The sequence below is a fragment of the Cervus canadensis genome, chromosome 3, assembly GCF_019320065.1.
Source record: "Cervus canadensis isolate Bull #8, Minnesota chromosome 3, ASM1932006v1, whole genome shotgun sequence".
In the NCBI taxonomy this organism is placed as follows: domain Eukaryota; kingdom Metazoa; phylum Chordata; class Mammalia; order Artiodactyla; family Cervidae; genus Cervus; species Cervus canadensis.
The window spans coordinates 61,254,031-61,276,545 of record NC_057388.1 but is presented as its reverse complement, the minus strand read 5'-3'; the positions used below and the strand labels follow the sequence as shown (position 1 = coordinate 61,276,545).

At 40.3% G+C, this 22,515-nt stretch overlaps 1 protein-coding gene across 1 annotated transcript in view; it reads left to right on the top strand.

The window, feature by feature from the left end:
* Nucleotides 1-22,515, top strand: part of ITPRID1 (ITPR interacting domain containing 1) — a 97,196-nt gene that overhangs the window by 15,127 nt on the left and 59,554 nt on the right. The window contains exons 6-8 of the mRNA XM_043463262.1: nucleotides 14,652-14,703; nucleotides 17,254-17,340; nucleotides 19,318-19,520. Coding sequence (XP_043319197.1) covers nucleotides 14,652-14,703; nucleotides 17,254-17,340; nucleotides 19,318-19,520 — 342 coding nt within the window. The remainder of the gene's footprint in view (nucleotides 1-14,651; nucleotides 14,704-17,253; nucleotides 17,341-19,317; nucleotides 19,521-22,515) is intronic.

Below are 22,515 nucleotides of genomic sequence, written 5' to 3'. Positions count from 1 at the left end.
TCAAGCAGCAGATCGGGGACTGGAAACCAGAACTCTTGCCCATATTGTTAGCTCAGACTCTTAACAGAAAACTTGCTGGGTCTGTAAAGACATTTTGCAAGGATGTGATTATGGAAATGAAACTGTTTAATATTTCCTTACACTGTATTGCATTTTTATTTCTAAATCTAGTTTATACCCTTCAATCTTAAAATTATATCTTCTCTTTCTAATGATGCATTTGTTCTCAAAAACAACAAATGACTGAATTCTAGAGCAAACAGTGCACATATCAAGTATGTATTTCTGAGGCAGAAAATGTGGCACACTTGTTACATTGAGATTTGATAAGAACATTATAAGAAGAAAAAGAAATTTACCTACAAGTCTCACAGTTTCCATCTTCACTAAATCAAATATGGTATTTCCTAGAATGTAAGACTCCTCAATTGTAAAATGCACCCACATTTTAAGTACCACTCAGATAAGAAAACAAAACAACCATCCATGTCGATTATAATTAGGCATTATAATAGGCCACACTGACTACCAGACACATCCTGATTTCATAGTTGTTAAAATGTGAAAAAAAAGTGTGTTTTAAAATTGATGAAATGCCCTAAATAACGTATGTAAAAATGACATAAAACAAAAATTTAATGATTAGAGGGAAAATTATTAGTCTAATTGTTACTTACTTGGCTGGTTTTAATTATTTCACTTTCTTCACTGCCATTTAAATTAAGATTGACCATTTGCTACAAGCCAGTTTAAATTTCAGAATTTTTACTTTAAAATCTAGGTATATCATTAAAATTTCTTCCTTCTCCAAGCTTATTTTTTTTTAAATATGAAAGTTTCATGATGCCAAAATCTCTAAAGATGCTTGCCAATAAGTTGAATTTAAGTACCTTTGTTATTGATAGTTAATTCTCAAGAAAAGACAAGAAGTTAAGAAATATTGCCAGCATTTCAGATCCCTCTGATATTTCATCTTTCCCAGTTTTTAGTGGGAGGTCTGGCAACCAGTTCTGGGGTTGTCAGTAACTATATTAGAAGCTTCCCTTCCCAGGAATTAAGACAAATCATGGCCCTTCCTCCTCTGAATCAAGTCAATGAAATAAAGGCATGAAGTGAAGACCTGGAGGAAAGAAGGGATAACAAAGTGACTCTCAGATCAGACACACACAGTTTCTATTTCCCAGGGTCTTTATCTTTAGTGAGGTTTTTAATAATAATGGAACAGCTTCTTACAAGTTTAACTGAGCCGTCACTTTTACAAGGCCCTTCCTCATCTATCATATTTTAAGTTCAGTAACCTAGCAAGACTGGTGTTCATTTATGTTTCACAGGTGAAGAATCTGAGTGGTCAAGTGCCACAATTTTTAGTCACAGCTGGTTAGAGGTGGGCAGAGGAGCCTGCAGGCAGGCAACCTCTCAGCCCCTCTGTGTGCTGGTTTTGCCACAATGAGCTCAAGGCATCCCAAGTCTAGGGAAGCCAAACACTGCACCAGGAAGTGGAAACTACAACAGTAGTAGCAGAAACTGGAGACCTGAAGGTCATGAAGTGTGTTTCAGAGAGAAAACTATGGTGAAACCAAAAGGAACTGAAGTAGAGAAAGGAAAGGAGTCTCTGCTGGAGCGGAAATCCTGAAAAAACTCCCATAATCCCACTATGATGTAGAGTGGTGCGTTCATTCTTAGGGCAGCCATAAACAATTACCACAGAATTGGTGGCTTAAAAACAGAAATTCATTCTCTCACAGTTATGAAGGCTGAAGGTCTGAAATAAAGTGTCAGCAAGGTTATTCTCTCTCTGAAGGCTCTAGGGAAGAGGCCTATCCAGTCTCTTTCTCGTGGATCCCATCAACCTTGGCGTTCCTTTCATCCTTGCATCCTCCGCCTCTGTCTTCACATGGCTGACTTTCCCCACTGAGTCGTCTCCTCTTCTCTTAAGGACACCAGTCATTGGATTTAGGGTTTAAGCCTCATCTTTACCCAGTATGACCTCACCTTTACTAATTATATCTGCAGAGACCCTGTTTCTAGATAAAGGATATCTTCTGAAGTGAAATTTCAAATACTGAAGTGAAATTTGAATGGATACTATTCAACCAATTACAAGTAGAAATCATTCTGCTGTTTTCTTCTCTCAGTGATAATTCTAAGGCTTTCTTCATTAAAGTAGCAACAACATCCAAGTGCCTGCTTATCTTTCAGGTGACCCTGTACCTCCCATGGAAAACATTTTAGTGGGCCTCAGATAAAATGAAGAAGTGGAATAAGGTTTCAGTTGCCCTGTTGCTGATTTCCTCCTCTGTCTTGAGATGGCCAAGGTCAGGTCTTGGCTTCTTATGGTGATTCTTTGGTTTTCATGATGCTCTGTGGCTCCCTAAATTCTAATTTTTATTCAGCTGGAATCTGGTTGGCCCATCTTGTTCACCACCGTTATGCTAGGTAAAGCCCCTTAACCCTTGGCAGTTCAGTGTCTTCAGTAAAACTCAGAGGAAAAAGAAATTAGTACATGTCAAGGGCACACAGGCTAGGTACTCTATATGCATATTATTTCGTTTACCAGAACCATCTTCTGAGGTGGATATCATCTTTATTAACTTTTGCAAAGAGGTAAATGAAGCTCAGGAAGGTTAAGTAACTTGCTCAAAGTAACCAGTCAGGAGGAAAGTGAGTTGAGATTCGAACATGGGTCTGTCTGACTCTGTAACCACATTGCCTCTCTAGACTATAGTATGAATTACTGTCCATATTATGCATGGATGCCCCTGGGAGTTTCCTGGGAGGAAAGCTCTGCATTAGCATCCCTGCTGGAAAAGTCAAAGCATGAGCAGAGTGGGTCAGCTCCCTGGCAACCACTTCCCCTTCCAGCTCTTCTGACTCTTGTACCAGCTTTCAGGGCCACAACTCAGTTCTCTTGAATTTAAATTTTTTTAAGTGGACAATGCTAATTTTTAAATGTCTATCAAATATCTGTAGAAATACAAAATGGCCACATCTGGATCTTAAAATTAAAATAAAAAAGATGCATAAAAGAATTTTCTGGCAAGTCATAAATCATTCTACCTTAACTCTAGAAATTTTAAATTATAAGAAACTAAGCTCTTAGAAAATTGACATGACTAAGGAACTAATGCTTAATAGTTGGGAAATTCTTTTTTTTTCCTGAGGCTCACTAGGTTTCTGATCTCTATACATTTCAGTCTCAAAAGTGATAATAATGCTGATTATTATGAGTAATAATTATCATATATCGAGTGCTTATTGCATATTTGAAAACTATTGTGATGTACTCCTCAAACAAGGTGATTGATTAATTTCATTAAATACTGAAGAAACAGACACTCAGTAAAGTTGAGAGATTTTCCCAAAACCACTTAAAGCCAAAGAGGTGGAAACATGATTTGAACTCAAGTCTGTTTGATTTCAAAGTTTATGCTCTTCTTACCAGAAACCAGTATACTGCATAGTGGTATAAATCTATGGCCATTAATTTTCTCCCTAGACTTTCCTTATTTCTGTGAACCAAGCTTGGATAGCAAAAAGAGACACTTCCTAAATTTAGGATTTTTTTTATACTGATAAAACCTTATTTCATTTACACTTGAGGTACATAAAGATTTTTTAATTATTAATTTAAAAAAGTATAGAGGAAGATGTAAAAAGGTACTCTGAATTAATCTATAAATAACTCCTATAACTTAAATTTGCCTCAGCTTTCTTCAGCCTGTGGGTAAACATCACATTACAATGAAATTAGTACACCAATTCTGAGAGATCATTGCCTTTATCTGGGTGTCACAGGGTCCATTGTAAAGTATCCCCTATAAATATTAGTATTTCTGGGAGCCAACAGAAGATGCCTCACATATTTTTATGAAAGAGCTGACTTCCACTGTCACTGCTGCTACTCTAACAGAATTTCCTGGGTGTCAACATATGGACAATTCATGTCTCATCACTTACTGAGTGTCTGTTCTTCTTGTGTTCCTCTGGTGTTCCAATTCTTACAGAATTTATGGAGACAGTCTTTTCTATTACACTGCATGTGCTGACCTAGGTAGCATTACTAATGTTCTGGGTCACACAAAACTCATGATGGGAATCAACTTTCAGCTTCTTCCTGCAACCCATATCTTTCTTTGAGTCTTAGACTTAGTCTGGAGACTAGAGAACAAATATGCTATCAACTCCATTTCCATGACCTTAAGCACAAAAAACTTCTGATAAATTCCCTTTTATTCCATTTTCCAGTTATTTAACAAATATGCATAGACTGCCTCCTATAAACTGGATACTTCATTAATATTGAATATGCTGAAGAAAAAAGATGCAATGGATATAGACACAATAAACAAATAAATATATAATATGCCAGGAGTATAGACAGTGAGGTTAAATGTCTGATAAAGTACCTTTGAGCAGCTACCTGAACAAAGTGAAGGGGTGTGACATTTGCTTATTTGTAGGATGAACTGTTCAAGGCACATGAGACAGAATGTGCAAAGACCCTGGGATGGGAATGTGCTCTCTGTATTCTAAGAATAGCAAGGAGGCCTAAATGGTTGCAGCTAAGTGAGCAAGGAATACAACAAAGAGCTATGAGTTAAAGAACTATTCAGAGGTCACATAATTTAGGGCTATATCCCTGTAAAAATCTTTTACTCAGAGGGAAAATGTTTTATACAAAAACATTTGTATAATGTTTTATACAAAGTAGTGGCATAGCCTTGGTTCTTTTTAATAGGACAGCTGTAGTGGCTACTTGGAAAATAAATTCTGTTGGAGAAAAGGTGAAACCAGGGAGCCCTGTTAGAAGGCTAAGGAAATAACATATGGAAAAGAGGATGAGGGCATAGACCAGGGCAATAGCAAATGTTGCAGAGAATACTGTTAGATTCTGGATATATTTGGAATATAGGTAGGATAAGATATGCTTGTGGATGTAGAATATAAAAGAGAGAAAAAAAAGCCAAGGATGACCGCAGTGAATTTTGCCCAAGCATTTGGGCAGAATGCATGGTCATTTATTGGAATGGGAAGAACATAGAAGAATCAGGCTTGAGGTAAGAGATGCGATTTTAGGCATGCTATGATTCAAATACCTAATAGAAACCCAAAGAGGTACTAATAAATAGGGATACGTTACAAATTGGAAATGTACAAATTGAAAATGTACATGTACAAATTGGAAATACAAATCTCAAGTTCAGGGGGAAAGTCCAGGAATTAATAGATAACTGTTCAGGTCTAGATGGCATATAAATGATGATAACCCAGAAGTTCAAATAAGGTCACCAAGCAAGTGCATAGAGACAGAGAAGAAGCCTGAGAGATATGGAAAAACCAGCAAGGGAGGAAGATGAGGAGAAGGTCATGAAGTAAAACAAAGAGAAAGAGAAAAGTGTCTGGAAGATGAGTAAAGTTAAGGTGTCAAGGAGGGAATGATCAACACTGTCAACTGTAATTAACAGTTTATATATGATGAGGAATGAGAAATGGCCATTAGGTTTGGCAATTAGGTCACTGGTGACCTTGAAAAGAGCTATTTCAGAGGAATGGTTGGGGAGAAAGGCTGGTTATACTACCTTCAAGTGAAAAATGGGAAGTGGAAACAGAAAAGTATTTGGAGGAGTGATGAGGTAAAAGGGAACAGTGACTAAAATGATAGCTGGAGGAGAGGTGGAGACAGAAGAAGATGTTCTTTTTCTGGGGATGAGAGCTGTTGCAGCCAGGTGTGTTGGCTGATGGGAATAATCCAGTGACCAAGATGTACTGAGGTGATTGTGACACTTTCCCTGGCTTCCCAGAGCCATCAGCAGAGCCTGGATCTCCCCTCTTGGACCTTGTCTCTTGAGGCTGTTTCATTGAAACACTGCTTACTCAGGTTCACTTACTGATAGAAATCATTTGGGCTTCTCCTTTTATGAAAATTACCTTAAGGACCTTGCCCCTTCTTTCCATATGAATATCAAGAATTACAAAAAGTTGGACATCTACCCATACTACTTACATCCCGAGTCTTCTCAAAGGATGGTTTTGTACTTTCTGCCCTGTCTTCTGACAAACATTAGGGCATATTAGCGGAGTGGTCCCGCAGTCTCCTTTTTATGTATCTTCAGGGAACCATCTGACCAAGGCACATGGATAACTTACAGGAAAGAGCCTCATGGGCATCCTTCAGTTTCTTTCTCTTTTTCCTTTCTAAGAACCACCATCAATGGGCGCAGACTAACTCCTCTTGGTCACCAGCTTCACAAGCAAACAAGTCAGATTCTTGGCTTGAGCTCCATAAGGATACACAGACCTTCCTTTAACCACTGACACAGTACAACATTCAGATCCTCTTTGAGGTCACTGGTGGTGCTACAGGAATCATGGTCATGGATGTTAAGGGTCCTCTTCTTAGGCTGCTGACTCACCCTTACTCCCAGATTCCACTGTAAAACTGTGTATAAGAAAGCTTACCCTCTTACACTGTTGGTGGGAATGCAAACTAGTACAGCCGCTATGGAAAACAGTGTGGAGATTTCTTAAAAAACTGGAAATAGAACTGCCATATGACCCAGCAATCCCACTTCTGGGCATACACACTGAGGAAACCAGATCTGAAAGAGACACGTGCACCCCAATGTTTATCACAGCACTGTTTATAATAGCCAGGACATGGAAGCAACCTAGATGCCCATCAGCAGATGAATGGATAAGGAAGCTGTGGTACATATACACCATGGAATATTACTCAGCCATTAAAAAGAATTCATTTGAACCAGTCCTAATGAGATGGATGAAGCTGGAGCCCATTATACAGAGTGAAGTAAGCCAGAAAGATAAAGAACATTACAGCATACTAACACATATATATGGAATTTAGAAAGGTGATAACGATAACCCTATATGCAAAACAGAAAAAGAGACACAGAAATACAGAACAGACTTTTGAACTCTGTGGGAGAAGGTGAGGGTGGGATATTTCAAAAGAACAGCATGTATACTATCTATGGTGAAACAGATCACCAGCCCAGGTGGGATGCATGAGACAAGTGCTCCGGCCTGGTGCACTGGGAAGACCCAGAAGAATCGGGTGGAGAGGGAGGTGGGAGGGGGGATCAGGATTGGGAATACATGTAAATCCATGGCTGAATCATATCAATGTATGACAAACCCACTAGAAAAAAAAAATAATAAAAAAATAAAATAAAATAAAATTTAAAAAAAAAAAAAGAAAGCTTGGAGAGAGGAGCTGATGTGTGGCAAACCCAGGGCCATACAGAGAACAAATCCGACATCAGCTCTGTCTGCCTGTGGAGCACGCCATCCTGATGCTACAAGGGCAGACGCGTACACCAAAAGCATGAGCTGACATGTAGTTTTATATATCATGTTCTTGTTTAATAACACATCCACACATATCTGCGAGTGAAAAAACTAGAGCCAACTTCAACAGCACGAGACAGGTTCTGTCAAAGTTCGGCTCAGTGCCATAGATTACACGATGGGTGCTTAATTCATTTATCATTTTTACTATTTAGACATTTCTTCACTGTTTCTCAGAGAGGCCCCTGAAGAGTAAACCTATCCCTTTCCAGAGGAATTTTTTAAATAATAAGAACTTGCTAACTCAAGTTCTAAATTTGTGATCTATATTATAGGAATAGGTTAAAGTAAATCCAGTGAAACATAATAGATGTTCCCTTTGAAAACATTATTAGAAAATGTGTTAGAGATGAACATATTGAAAAATAATGCTTTTCAAATGAAACCATTCAAAGCAGAGAATCATGCAAGGTGAAGGATGCAAAGATGTAAAATATATGACTCCTGCTCTCAAGTATGTTACTCTGACTTTTCAGGGCCATTACAGTATGAATATAACCTATACCAATTTTCTACAAGACTGTCTAGTCTTATCTCCTCTCATTACATCCCTAGTCCATTCTCTTTCTTCATCCAGTTCCTCCTGTCTTAAAGTCTTCCCTGTTTTGTTTACCTCTTGTTCTTCTTTTGAGATCTTACCCAAGTCCCATGTACTCTGTAAGGTCCTTCCTGACATCTGCCCCCAAGAGACTCAAATTGTCTTCTGAACACCAGTCACAACCATCATGTGTTCTATGCTTATGACACTGGGCTTGTACCACCTCAAATTAGTAAGATATGATCAGTTTTATTAACAAAATTGTAAAGATCACTGAGGTAAGAATCATCTCTAACACAGCAGATTTCCCTAAACCTAGTCAACAAAAAGATATCTTAGTAAAAACTGGTCCATAATAAAGATGATTTATTCAGATTGGGAAATCTCCAAAGAAAAGGTGAGACCTGAGCTAGTCAACCCAAGAGAGGTATAGTTTTGCAAAAATAAGGAGGCAAAGCATGATAACGTCATTTCCTGGAACCAATAGGAGCTTGAACAAAGGCACAGAATGAGAAGCAAACTGAATGTGTGCGGGAAAGCATGCAGAAGATGATACAACTAGAGAAATGTCTCATGCTAGAAAGCAAAGGGAGAAATTTTTCTGTCAAATAGGGTGTGATCAGTTTATAAATACCTTCAAATCCAGAAAGAGAGTATCACCCTTTCTTAGCACAGACATGGCAAAGACATATCTCAGGTTCCAGGGAAAGGATAGGTAAGTGCAGCTGGGGTCTGTGTTGAGTAGAATTGTGAAGCCATATCTTTGTTCACCTGAATAGAGGATCATGAATAATAACTAATAACTCCACTGGTGTTGCATTGGGGAACTGAAGCAGGTGTTTCACATTTGCCATCTCTATTGTAATGAGTTATGAACAGTTTCTGAGAAGAGAAATGATGGATTCCAGTGTTCATCCTGGCAATGGGAAGAGGGTGCATGCTTTGGGAAGAAGCTAACCTCAGGCTTGAGGTGATGAGGGCTTGGGCTGGGTGTCAGCAGAGGAATAGAGAAGAGTCCACAGCATCTGTAAAATAAACAACTATCTGATTGAACAGAAGCATAGCATCACAACTAGCTTTAAAGTTCTGAGCATGAGGGTCAGGGAGAATGTCAGAGTCTCTTCTTTGTAAGAAAATAGTTTAATAAATTGCCAGCTGAGGCAAACAAACCCTTTAAAGTGCCTCTACTATCTTGGTCACGCAGGAGTTAAATATACAGAGAGCTGCAGAATGTTATTATTTTAGAGCCCTGTGAAAATGTAATTTGATTAGTCTATTGGACGATATTCCAAAGAACCAAATGTCTTCCATGAATCAGTCAGAAATGCTTAGGAAAACCAAAATAAAAAATGCTTTCCAAGCCAATAAAGGTGCTAATTAGTGCCTTCTGCATATCTCACTACATCTTCTCCAGTAATACATTTTGCAGGGTTAAGTGCAGTGTCTGCTGCTTCAGATGGCAGAAGTCCACCTAACAGTAGGGAGGATGGCTGGAGACTCAAGTATCTGAAAGGGAAGCAGAACAGGCGTTTTAACCCATGCAATGGGATGTATTCAGTAGAGCAGGGAAATTTTTTTCTCACTTTAATTTTCCTTCAGCTCAACCCTTAGGGATCTTGAAAATAGGAGGACCTCAATTTTTTCTTTGTTGCCTCCATGACTTTATAGAGTAAAATCTGGTTTTAAAAACCTAACAAGAGTACTATCTTGGAAGGACAAAGAAATGGAGAAAATATAGAACCAAACAGACAGAGAAGCAGCCAGAACTGAGGAGGCCCAGCAGTAAAAAGTCTTCCCAGGTGGCACTAGTGGTGAAGGACCCGCCTACCGATGCAGGAGACGTAAGAGATGGGAGTTCAATCCCTGGGTCAGGAAGATCCTCTGGAGGAGGAAATGGCAACCCACTCCAGTATTCTTGCCTGGAGAATCCCTTGGACAGAGCGGCCTGGCTGAATTCAGTCCATGCAGTCACAAGAGTCAAACAGAACTCAGCAACTAAACCACCGCCAGCAGCAGGCTTATGTGGTGAACACGGGCCCATCTGTAATAGCCCCACTTCTTCTACCTGCAGAAGCTTTGAGGAACACTTTGTAACAGGAGCAGTTTGTTTGTCCCATGATGGCATTCCATGGGTGTCAAATTCATGCTCTGATTAGAGGTCCCAGACTCCAAGGCTTCCAGAAGACAGGCAGGTGGGTGCTAATGAACCAGGCAGACTGGGAGAGACCAGAGAACTGCAGAGCACGTCATCTAACAGAGAGGCTGCCCTGAAGAGAACTGCACTGGGGCTGCTGGACCTTCTGGGTCTTAATGAAAGTCTAGCAATCCCAATGCTGCTGAGAACTAGACTACCAGGTTCTGGCTCATTATTGAAAACAGGCAAAAATGCAAGGGGCAGACCCTAACAACCCTGTCTTCAGGTTCCAGGAAATTTACTTTATAAATCAATGAAGTGGAAAACAAAAACAAAACTAAAACCAAAAAGCCCTCAAACAGGCATAGAATAATCGTCTCACACTGTCCTGTGCAAGTTTCAACTGTCTGGGTCCAAACACTGGGAAGGCCAGTTGCCGCTTCCACAGTCACCACAGGAAGTAAACACATAATAACACTGAAAATGCCCCTTGGTCTCCTAGGACACAGGGAGCCCCGAGGATGCAACATGGAAATGAAGCCGGTGAAGTTAATTAATGTCTGACCATTGTATTATAATTTTAAAAATCAGGCTTACTTAGTGAGTTTAAATCTGAGCTTGGCAGCAGAGAAGTCTACACATCTGAATATATTGGATAGAGATTGATGTTTGTGTCATTTTAAACAAGATCAAGATGAAAGAGGATGATGAGTCTAACAAAAGATGTAAAAGCTGTATCTGAACATTAGTGAGAGTGGGGTTCAGGTAAGGAGAATCAAACATCTCGCCCAGCCCATCAGCAATATCTGGACCTTAAAGGGAACCGTAAAGCGGAAGGAAAGAAAGCCTTTCCCCTGCTGATGCTATAACTGTGTAAGGCTTTCATGTGTGTGTCATCAGACCATAAAACTCCCCCACTGTGAACAAGCAGGTCCACTTTGCACATTCCCTAGAAAATATGTTATCTTTAGGGGCTCCTTTTCCCCTGTGGGGCTTCCCTGGGTTTCCTGGCAGCCAGATCAGTCCTGAAGCTGGACAGCAGAGCTGCAGGGTGTGATCTGTGGAACATGGCCAGTAAATCTGTGTGGACACTAGAGTCCCATGAAGAAGCCCTGGGTGAAAGGATGTGGAAGTTTCTGGATGACTTAGATTTTCTACGGGGCTACAGTTTTTGAAACAGTGGAAATAGTGTCAGACTTTATGTTTTTGGGCTCCAAAATCACTGCAGGTGGTGATTGCAGCCATGAAATTAAAAGACGCTTACTCCTGGAAGGAAAGTTATGACCAACCCAGATAGCATATTAAAAAGCAGAGACATTACTTTGCCAACAAAGGTCCGTCTAGTCAAGGCTATGGTTTTTCCAGTAGCATGTATGGATGCGAGAGTTGGGCAGTGAACAAAGCTGAGCACCGAAGAATTGATGGTTTTGAACTGTGATTTTGGAGAAGACTCTTGAGAGTCCCTTGGACTGCAAGGAGATCCAACCAGTCCATCCTAAAGGAGATCAGTCCTGGGTGTTCATTGGAAGGACTGATGTTGAAGCTGAAACTCCAATACTTTGGCCACCTCATACGAAGAGTTGACTCATTGGAAAAGACCCTGATGCTGGGGAGGGATTGGGGGCAGGAGGAGAAGGGGACGACAGAGGATGAGATGGTTGGATGGCATCACCGACTCGATGGACATGAGTTTGGGTAAACTCCAGGAATTGGTGATGGACAGGGAGGCCTGGTGTGCTGCGATTCATGGGGTCGCAAAGAGTCGGACACGACTGAGCGACTGAACTGAACTGAACTGAACAGCTTTTGAAAATGCAACAAGGCTGTGCTAACTCTTTTCGTCAATACCTGAAAACGGGTCATTTCCTCTCTGACAGTTTGAGCAATTTACCGTGACCACAATGTCAGACCCCTGGTTTGGACATACGCATTCATTCACAAGTTCCAGGAAATCCAGCACAATAGCCAACAACCAGAGAAGACTAATGTAATGGCAAGAGAGGTGGCACTGGCAGAATATGAAGCCAGATATTCTAGGACTCTACAATATTTTCTGTGAGAAATGCTGCTCAGAAACTCCAGAATTCTCTGGATAAGCTAACTAGGCACAAATGGAGCCTGACTTTGTGAGATACATGCCAAGCAATAGATGAAAAGGGGGGAGAGAAATAGAAAAAAATAGTTGCTTAAAATGATAAATATTTATTTTAACCTTTCATTTTGGACAACCTATTATTTAATTCATCAAGTCATTATAACATGACTGCCAAAAATTATACCGTGCTTGCGTCTATAACATGATTAATAAAGCGGCAAATAGGCTTTCTCTCCATGTGACAACTTCAATCAATTGGCATTGGTTTTATGATTTGAGAAGCTTTAAGGCTGATTTCAGTGAGCAAGAGTCCTGCAGTGGATTAGTACTGCCTTCCAGGTGGCTGTATTAGGACTTCCCTGATAGCTCAGTTGGTAAAAACTCCACCTGCAATTCAGGAGACCCCAGTTTGATTCCTGGATCAGGAAGATCCACTGGAGAAGGGAGAGGCTACCCACTCCAGTATTCTTGGGCTTCCCTTGTGGCTCAGCTGGTAAAGAATCAGCCTGCAATGCGGGAGACCTGGGTTCGATCCCTGGGTTGGGAAGATCCCTTGGAGAAGGGAAAGGCTACCCACTCCAATATTCTGGCCTGGAGAATTCCATGGAGTGTATAGTCCATGGAGTCACAAAGAGTCGGACACGACTTTTATGTCACTTCACTTCCAGGTGGCACTAGTGGTAAAGAACCCATCTGCCAATGCAGGAGACACAAGAGACAAGGATTCAATCCCTGTGTCTGGAAGATCCCCTGGAGAAGGGCACGGCAACCCACTCCAGTATTCTTGCCTGCAGAATCCCATGGACAGAGGAGCCTGGGGGGGCTACAGTCCACGGGGTCACAAAGAGTCGGACACGACTGAAGCGACTTAGCATGCACACACACCGAAGTGAGAGGTTTGAACAGATGATGTTCTTCAAACTGTGGATCTTGGAGGTGACTCACAGGATGAAAGAAGAGCTAAATGGGAATCCACTCTGTCCAGAACAACTCTCCTTTTATATAATTAAAATCCTGGAAATTTGTAGAAGAATTCCTCTGCTAAAACCCATATTTTAAAAACTATAGATATAACAGGCAAAAAAGACAGGAATTTGGAGTCTATGTTCATTTCTAATTTGGTTCATAAGTTTGAGTCAGATAAGAAATGTCACATATTTACTATAATGGTCATTTATCCTTGAAAGTGCAGATGCCTGCTACAGGATTACCTCATGAAACAGGTTCTGAGTACTGCATCGGCCCCTGAATAGGCCTCTTTGGCATCCGATATGTAGCTCTTCTATCCTGTCCTCAGCACCACTAACCAGGCAAATGGACTTTCGGCATCATCTTTCTCACATGTACTTGTTTGCTGAAAAACTTTTTGTGGTTTTCCATGTCCTGACACATACCTATAAACTCTTTTTCTGACTTTCAGGTAAGCTACAAGACAGTCTGTTGACAGTGTAGTGTCTTGAAACAATAGCAACAAACAAAAATAAATTGTTGCATCCTACTGACCACAGGAAATTCACTTACTCTGAGCCTCAGTTTGTGTCTCTGTTAATTGGGGATGAATGGTACTTGTTTCACGGATAAATTTTGTGCATGTAACATGCTTAACACATTGCTTCACACAAAGATAATGTTAAATAAACAGTAACTGATTATTGTTATAATGAGCTTCCCAGGTGGCTCAGTGGTAAAGAATCTGCCTGCCAATGCAAGAGATGCAGGAGACAAGGGTTCTGTCCTTTGGAGTAGGAAATGGCAACCCACTCCAGTGTTCTTGCCTGCAAAACTCCATGAACAGAGAAGCCTGGTAGGCTGCAGTCCTTCGGTCACAAAAAGAGTCAGACATGACTAAGCATGCACCCACTTATTATCAATATAATACATAGTAAAGGTAATGATAAATTTCTGGATCTGCTATATTTGACTGTGTGACCATGGGCTCATTACTCAACATTCTGTGAGTCTTAATTTCCTTATCTGAAAGATATTAATAAGTGCTAAATCATAAGACTGTTGTAAGGATTAGGTGGTACAGATTAATGGAAGATACTCCAGGTATGCTGCGTCCTTCATGTATTGTCTGTCCTTGTTCCTCAATCTTATGTACCAGGAGAGAATATCCCAAAATGTCCTGTGATCTAATCAGCTTAGCCTTATCACTATGTTTGGCCTTGCTATAGACCCTCTTCTTTCATGACAACACCTCTTCCATTTATTAAATTATTCCCATTCTTAAAAATCCAAGACAGGTACTTCTTCCTCCATGAAACCTTTGCTGACTACTTCCTTCGCCACTGACTTCCCTCTTCACTGAGCAAGTACCCCATTTCCTCAAGGGCTTGTCACACAATTTAGCCATTTATTACATTCTGTCTTGTTTGCTACAGAGACGCCTTGTATCTCATGTTGATAACAATCTTGGATGTGGAAATCAATCCCATGTTGGTTCAGTTGAGGGTGAGAAAAGTATTCCATGAGAAAACAAGGAAATTAAGCTCATCTCCTCTTTTTTGTTGCAGTTCCTTTTCCTGAAAAAGGAATGGTTCAAATGACTGTGAAAGACTACATGAGGTAGGTGGCAGGATTGCTGTTTCACTCCGGGGTTTTAGTGACACGTCTTTCATAAGTAAAATGGAAGTGAGGAGGTCTCTTAGTAACGCCATGGGTCTTGGCATCTTGTCACTGGTTCAGCTAGAGCGCCTTGACTATTTTCACCAGCCTTGATAAAAATAGAGTTTCTTTAATTGTCCTAAAGGAGTGAGCAGATTAAATCAGTAAATGCTGACTTAGAGGGAAATTTAATGAAAATATATTCCTAAATGGTATTCTACTAAAATTCAGCTATTCATGAGAACCTGTTCATAGAATAGTTACATTCATATTTTCATATTGCCAATGTCCTTGATCATCATGCTATTAACTAGATAATATTACATATAATTTCCAGTGTTAAGTAGAAAGCAGTCTGAGTTTCCTAATATGAGGATAGACTAAGTCTCAAAGTGGTCCCAATAGCAGCAGCAATAGCACCTGTGAACTTAATAGAATTCCAAGTCACCTCAGCACACTGCATCAGAAAATCTGGACCTAAGCGTCAGAAATCCATGTTTTTATAAGCCTTTCAAATATTCTGAAGCACACTCTGGTTTAAGAACCACAGGAGCAGAACGTGCGCATTGGAGGACTGGGAGCTCTGCCTCCTCTGCTGTAGTCACTCTTGCATTCTCCAGATCATTCAAACTAGTCGCAAACCAAGTATTCAATACTGTATTCTTCCAACTCGTATCAATTCACACCTCAAGTGCTACTTGGGCATAATTTTTCCCTCTTAGAAGATTATATGTTTTTGCTACTCACAGAACCATATGGAAATAGGGACCACAGAAATTCTTCAGGCAACTCCTTTTGTGGAAGAGGAAAATAAGAGTCAAGGCCAAGGACTCACCCATGCTCTCCCAGCTTCCTTAGAACTGTGACTATACGTGGCTTCCCCTGGATCCAGGTCCAGGCCAGTGCCTACTGAACATTACAAAATAAAGTATGAATCTCAAACACAGAGTGAAACAAAAATTATAGCAGGCCTAGAACACACTGAGAGGACTCAGTAAGTGAAAGGTATCTTCTGCCTGTCTTCCAAGAAAAGTGAAAGTGTTAGTCATGTCCATCTCTTTATACCCCATGGACTACAGCTCACCAGGCTCCTCAGTCCATGGGATTCTCCAGGCAAGAATACTGGAGTAAGAAGCCATTTCCTTCTCCAGGGGATCTTCCCCATCCAAGGATCAAACCCACATCTCCTGCATTTCAGGTGGATTATATACTGTCTGAGCCCATGCATTGGAGAAGGAAATGGCAGCCGACTCCAGTGCTCTTGCCTGGAGAATCCCAGGGACAGAGGAGCCTGGTGGGCTGCCATCTGTGGGGTCGTACAGAGTCGGACACGACTGAAGCGACTTAGCAGCAGCAAGGGAAGCCCCATGCTTCTGGGGCTTCAGAGCCACCAGGGAAGCCCCTCCAAGGCTCCCAGAAAGCTCAATCATCTATTAAAACAGAGTCTTTATTTTTCAGAAATGTGCACTTTCTCAGCCTTAGGGCAGAGAAGCAATTGAACAAAGAAAAGGTAGTACCCAGCTATTCTTACCAAACATGGACAGGACTAAGGCAAATTCAGGAGCCCATGTAAGATAATTTGGTCTCCTTGGGAGAATTGATATCAACATTGTATTCTTCAATAAATCACAATTTTTTTACCAACTTTTATTATATTTGATGAAACTAGATGAGTTATAGTATATCCAAGCTATATAAAAGCGAACTATAACAATTCTATTCTGTTTGGAAACACTTTCAAGTGACTTGTACTGCCTATTGGGATAGAGAGACACACACTTTTCTTTTGCCATAATAAAGGGAAGCCCAGATGGCTCAATGGTAAAGAATCCACTTGCCAAAGCAGGAGACACAGGTTCAATCCCTGGGTCAGGAAGATCCCTTGGAAGAGGAAATGGCAACTCACTCCAGTATTTTTGCCTGGAGAATCCCATGGACAGGGGAGTCTTGTGGGCTACAAGCTATGGGGTCTCAAAAGAGTCAGGAACAACTAAGAAAACTGAGCACACATGCAGAATAAAGGAGTTTGCTAGTGTTGCATATGGATGACAGCACCTAGAGAGTGTTAGCTATGCAATATGGACTCCTCCACCAATATGGGAATTAATGCAGAGATGCTTCAGTGACCTCTGAAAGAGATGCTTACCATGCCTCTTTCATCCCATAATCTTAACTTCTTCTTGAAAGTTGGTACCTTACAAAGCTGTATTCCTGAAAGGTTCCCCAATGATTTGCCATCTGTCAAAAGTGAGACATTCTGTCACCTTTGTAATGAGCACTGTGAGCACCTAACACTTAAATTCTCACACCTTCTGTAACACAATGATCTTGAAGAGAAGAGCAATTCCTCCGCTGCATGCAGTCTCTTCTTCGAAGGTGTGGCCATTATGAGATGATGAGAAATGAAGAGGAAATGCAAGTGTTTGCTCTGGAAGGGAAAGAGTCACAGTGACCTCCCAGGAGACTCTCTAAATCAACACATCTCATCAGTGGTATTTCCCCCAACTGCAGATCTCTGCATCCGTTTTCAGAAACTCCCACTCTCTCCAGAGGGACCAGTTTCAACTCTTGCCATTCTGCTGCCAGTATACCCCAAAGGTATGTGATTTCCAGGCACTTTTCACCCAGAGAAATCGTTCTGTGCAACAGTGGGTTTCATGAAATTATAAACAGGCACTTGAGAAATACTTGTTGAATGAATCAGTGAGAGAATGAATAAAGGATTTCCAAGCGCCAACCTGCAAGAACAATGTGAGTCAGTGAAGTTGGACTAAATATCTGTCATTGGGGGAATGGCCAGATAAACTATTGGCTCACCCATTTTATGGAATTCTATATAGTGATAAAAGGAACAGACAGAGACAACTTTACCAACTTAGAATGATCTTTAAGTTATATTTTAAGAGGAAAAAAATCAAGATGAAGAAAGATACATAGAAAATGTTACTGTTTATAAAGCCAACAAGTGAAAACTATAAAGCATATATGTAACTACATAAAAAAAGTGCCTAGGAGGATACACATAAACTCAGTAGGAAGGGAGTCAGGACTGGTAGGAGTAATAACCAAGGGGAGAGAGACCCTTATGTAAGATATTACAATTTGTAACAAGGTGAGTGTATTTTATGTTTTTCTTACATGGGTAAATATAGATTAAAAGAGTTAATGATATAGAAAATATTTTTAATGACAAATCAATCAGTACCTATATTCCTGGCCATGAGAATGTGAGCCATTAGAAAACAAGATTATGTTATTTTTGTTCTTTGTTGTGCCCTGGGTGCCTAGCAGAGAGCCTAGAACATGACAGATGTTCAATAAATATTTGGGCAAATGAGTAAGATAAAAATTTGTAGATGAAGTCAATAAATAAAAAATTAAATCTTTCATTCAAAATTTAGAATTTTTTGCAGGAATTTTTTCTCTCTCAAATTTTGTTCTATATTATGATATCAAGTGATTGGCACCCCCAGTTCACCAGTTCTTTCCAATGATTAAAAGATCCAGCCTGAGCCACTTAAGCCCCACAGTAGTAGTTCTTGGCTTATCTTTTCTTCCTTGGTAGAATCAGAAGGCAAAGCACAAGATCTCTATGTCACATAAGAAAGTGTGAACTTGATGTGGGAACGTGATGCTGGGTGGCCTGCCAACTGAGACTACAGGTGGCTATTGTTGAATGTGTGGATGGCTAAATAAATGAATTGCAGTTAATCCAATTTAAATGCTGGCATCATGAAAGTAAAATTATCCAAGCCATCTCAAATAAGCTCCCTAGACTTGCATGTAAAGGTAAACAGAAACTTTTGAAGATGAAGCTAGGAAAACCTGGTTAAAAGTTCTGGTTCCCATGGAGTCCATGAGTTTTAACGAGCCATTAGCATAGTCACTAAAAAGTTCAGTGATTAGGAAGTGAGGTGGTATACATGAATATAATTTCCAGATAACTGAAGGGTATCATTTTAAGTGCCAACACTGAACAGAAGAACTTGAAAAAATACTTCTTTTCAGCCAAGTCCAAAAAAATATAGAACTTATTTTAACCCCACCTAGGGACTTAAACTCATTATTTGTGATCAGTCTTGCAGTGTCCATTTAGTGATATCCTCAACAAATTTGTATGACGAGGGATGCCCCAGACTGATACTCTTTTTAATTATTTTAATATTTAATAATTTAAATATTCTTTTAAAATATTCTACTGTTTTCAGGATTTTTTTCCTTCTGTTTCATATTGACATCATCTACCATTTTTTGTGGGTATCACTCCACTGCTTCTGGTTTTTGTCCCACAATCTCCCTGCTCCATCTAATTTAACATTTCCATGTTGCAAAATGGAAAACCTATTAAGCAAATTCATTGTTAAGTACAGACAAGCAGTCCCTGAGTGGGGGTAATGGACTGTCCTTTGAGGAAGTATATATGAACTCTAGTAAATACACCATCTGTTTTTGTCTATTCAAACTCCTCCTTTACTTAATATCCAGAAGATTTGAGTGGGTGAAGTGACTAGGAAAAAAATGACTTTTGGTTAAATGAACTGTTACTGGATAAAGATATTCATATTTTCACTGCAGCATTCCGGAATGGCTGGAATTTTGGGAAAAAGATCCAGTGGAGATTCTCTTGGATCTGGGGTTTGGTGCTGATGAGCCAGACATCTGCACACGAATCCCAGCCAGATTCCTGGGTTATGGCTCAGCAGCCAGAGGAATCAACATCCCTGTTTTTCTTGAAGCTCAAAAGCAGCGAATGGACACTGAGAACCCTAACTTGTACAGTAAGTGAGGGCCACTTGGCATCAGAATCTCAGCAGTGGCTGTGAGAAGTCAGATGAACCACAGCACTGGGAGGGATGGGCCAGGAGATCTGTGCAGGAGCAATCAACCCTCAGAGCTCAGGGACTTCTGAGACAGAAACAGGCTTATGTCTTGATCACTCTCCATGTTCACTGTGGATGGGTACATACATGAGGGGGAGGATGGGCTTCCCTGATGGTTCAGATGGTAAAGAATCTGCGTGCAGTGTGGGAGCCTCAGTTTCAGTCCCTGGGTCAGGAAGATCCCCTGGAGAAGGAAATGGCTACCCACTCCAGTATTCTTGCCTGGAGAATCCCATGGACAGACGTGCCTGGCTGGCTACAGTCCATGAGGAGTAAGAGGGATCTGTTCCATGATGTTTTCCTTATCCATGGACTTGACTCCACTGTCTGGAACATACTGGCTGGCAATAACAGGGAAAAGGTGGAAATAGAGAACCATTTGTTGTTCTTCAGTTGGTAAGTTGCATCCAACACTTTGCGACCCTATGGACTGCAGCACATCAGACACTAGGCCGTAAAGCCTCCTGCTCAGAACTAACACATAACAAGTATGTTCAGATTTCGTTGTCCAAAGTAAATCATGTGGCCATACTTAACTCCAAAAGGGTGACAATGTGCAGTCCTACTACGTGCACCAAAGGTAATACTATACTGGTAAATAGCACTAATATATACTATAGCTGCATACCCAGAGGTCAGAGAAACCAGAATTTGGCCACTAAGTGAAACCTTAATTTTCTCTTCTATGAGGCTTAGACCACTCTTATTCCACCATGAGCTGTGATTGGTAGTTATAAATATGTCATATCCTCAGATTTGTGGACTAACTAGACTTCCCTAGTGACTCAGACGGTAAAGAATCTGCCTACAATTCTGGAGACCCAGGTTCAATCCCATTGCTGAGAGGATCCCCTGGAGAAGGGGATGGCTACCCACTCCAGTATTCTTGCCTGGAGAATTCCATGAACAGAGGAGCCTGGAGGGCTACAGTGCATGGAAACTCAAAGAGTAGGACATGTCTGAGTGACTAATGCATACTTAAATCTTATAGTTATCATGCATGCTACAATTTTTTTTCCAACCGGTGGTCAGTGAAATATTACTGTCTAGGACACGACTGAGGTTATTCTTGGGGTATGTGTACTGTGCTCAAACAATTTGGGAGAAAGATGGCTTGCAGTTAAATAAGTTTAATTACTGCAGGATTTGTTTAACATGCTGAGGGGCACTCTCAGTTTCCTGGAGAGAGTGCAGTGCAGTGTTTTCAAAATCATTTCAGTACAGAACCTCTCTTAGAGGAGCCTTGAAGAACATCTCCTCCATGGAATAGTTTGCAGAATTCTGGACTGGGAGCATGCCAAAATTCTATTAATGAAATAAACTCTTCTAAATAAATTCACTGAAAGAAAAGTCAAGGGAAATGAAGTGTTTCTCTCAAATAGATATCTGGAACAGAGGTTTTGCTTAGATTTTTCATCTCGGTTTCTGTTTCCTCTGTTTTCATATGGGTGAAATGGGTGTCAGAAATCTCAGCAATAACATTTTTTAAAAAGAGTATGCAAAACTGCAGGTGTTGCAGTATAATGGTTCTTTACCTTTAGAAGAAATTAATATCATTCTTTGTTGTCTCCTCCTCCAAGTTGCACAGAGATGCAAAATTCTTGATCTATTCTTTATTGGGGGAGAATAGCAACACTTACTGATATCTGAGGACTGTTTGAGCTGATCTGTGAAGTAAACATTTCACAGATGAAATTGACACACGGATTATAGGGAAACGAGAAGTCGGCCCCTGATCCTGTAACTGCTGGCCCCCTCTTATTTCCACCACTTAGCCCTGTGCTAACAGTGCGTGGTAACTATTCTCACTCAACACTTACTAGTACGCTTTCAACTCAAGAAAGCTGAGAAGGTCAAATGCAAAATAAGCAATAATAAAATTAGTTGGTTGTCCCAAAGACAGAATGGAAAAGTATGTCTCATTCAAAGTCAGTACAAAAAGTTCAAACTTGAAGGGATGAGAACGGGTTCATTGTTCAGTGTGCCCCAAAGCAAAACAAACAAACAAAAATCCTCATCCAACACTTCATGCTGTTATGTTCTCTGAATTACCTGAACCAATTAAAATTGATAAGCTTTGTCTAAGTATTAAAACTTCTATAGAATGGATGCTAACACAATCATAAAAGTGGAATGATGATTAAATCATGTTCTTAGGCTTACAGCTAAATTTAAGTGGGAAGTATAATCAGAATGTTTCTTAAAACATCTGGAACTCAAGAGTTTCTCTAGGTCTCAACAGAATATCATCATCCTCCATAAGAAGCCCATCACATTGGACTAGAAAGATGAATAGTCAGTATCTTCCATTTTCAGGTGAAGGACACAAATAGGCACAATGATTTGCTTGTGGAGAAGTCTGTACCATTGCTATGATGGTGCAAACAGAACAGAGAACAGTTTCTACACCAATGGGGCCTTTGACCACTGCTGAGCTATGCAACCCTGCATGTACCACTTGGGTTGAGAGAAGGTTCTGTAATAAAAACAAAGTGCTCCATTTCCATTACTGTGGTTTTATTATCTGGAGATACAAAAATATATTTTACAATTTTTTCTAAATAGCCCCAATATAGCCCTTGTTGCATTAGATCTCTCTCACACTAATTAAGCCAGTTCTTGTATATTGCTTGGATGAGTGAGGACAGATCATCCAAAAGACTTATAAGTTGAGGAGCTGGCTTGCTTGGAAAGGTAAATGGATTTTCACATTAATGATTATCTTCTGTTAGAAGACTAAAGACAATATATTCCCTTTCTAAGCTGGGCACATTTGTAATTTTAGCTGATATCTATTTAGCATTGTGCTTTTCACAACAGATGTGAGAGACACATAAGACTAGTACTATTACTTCACTCTCCAAATAAGAAACTGGCCATTTACTATGTGCCA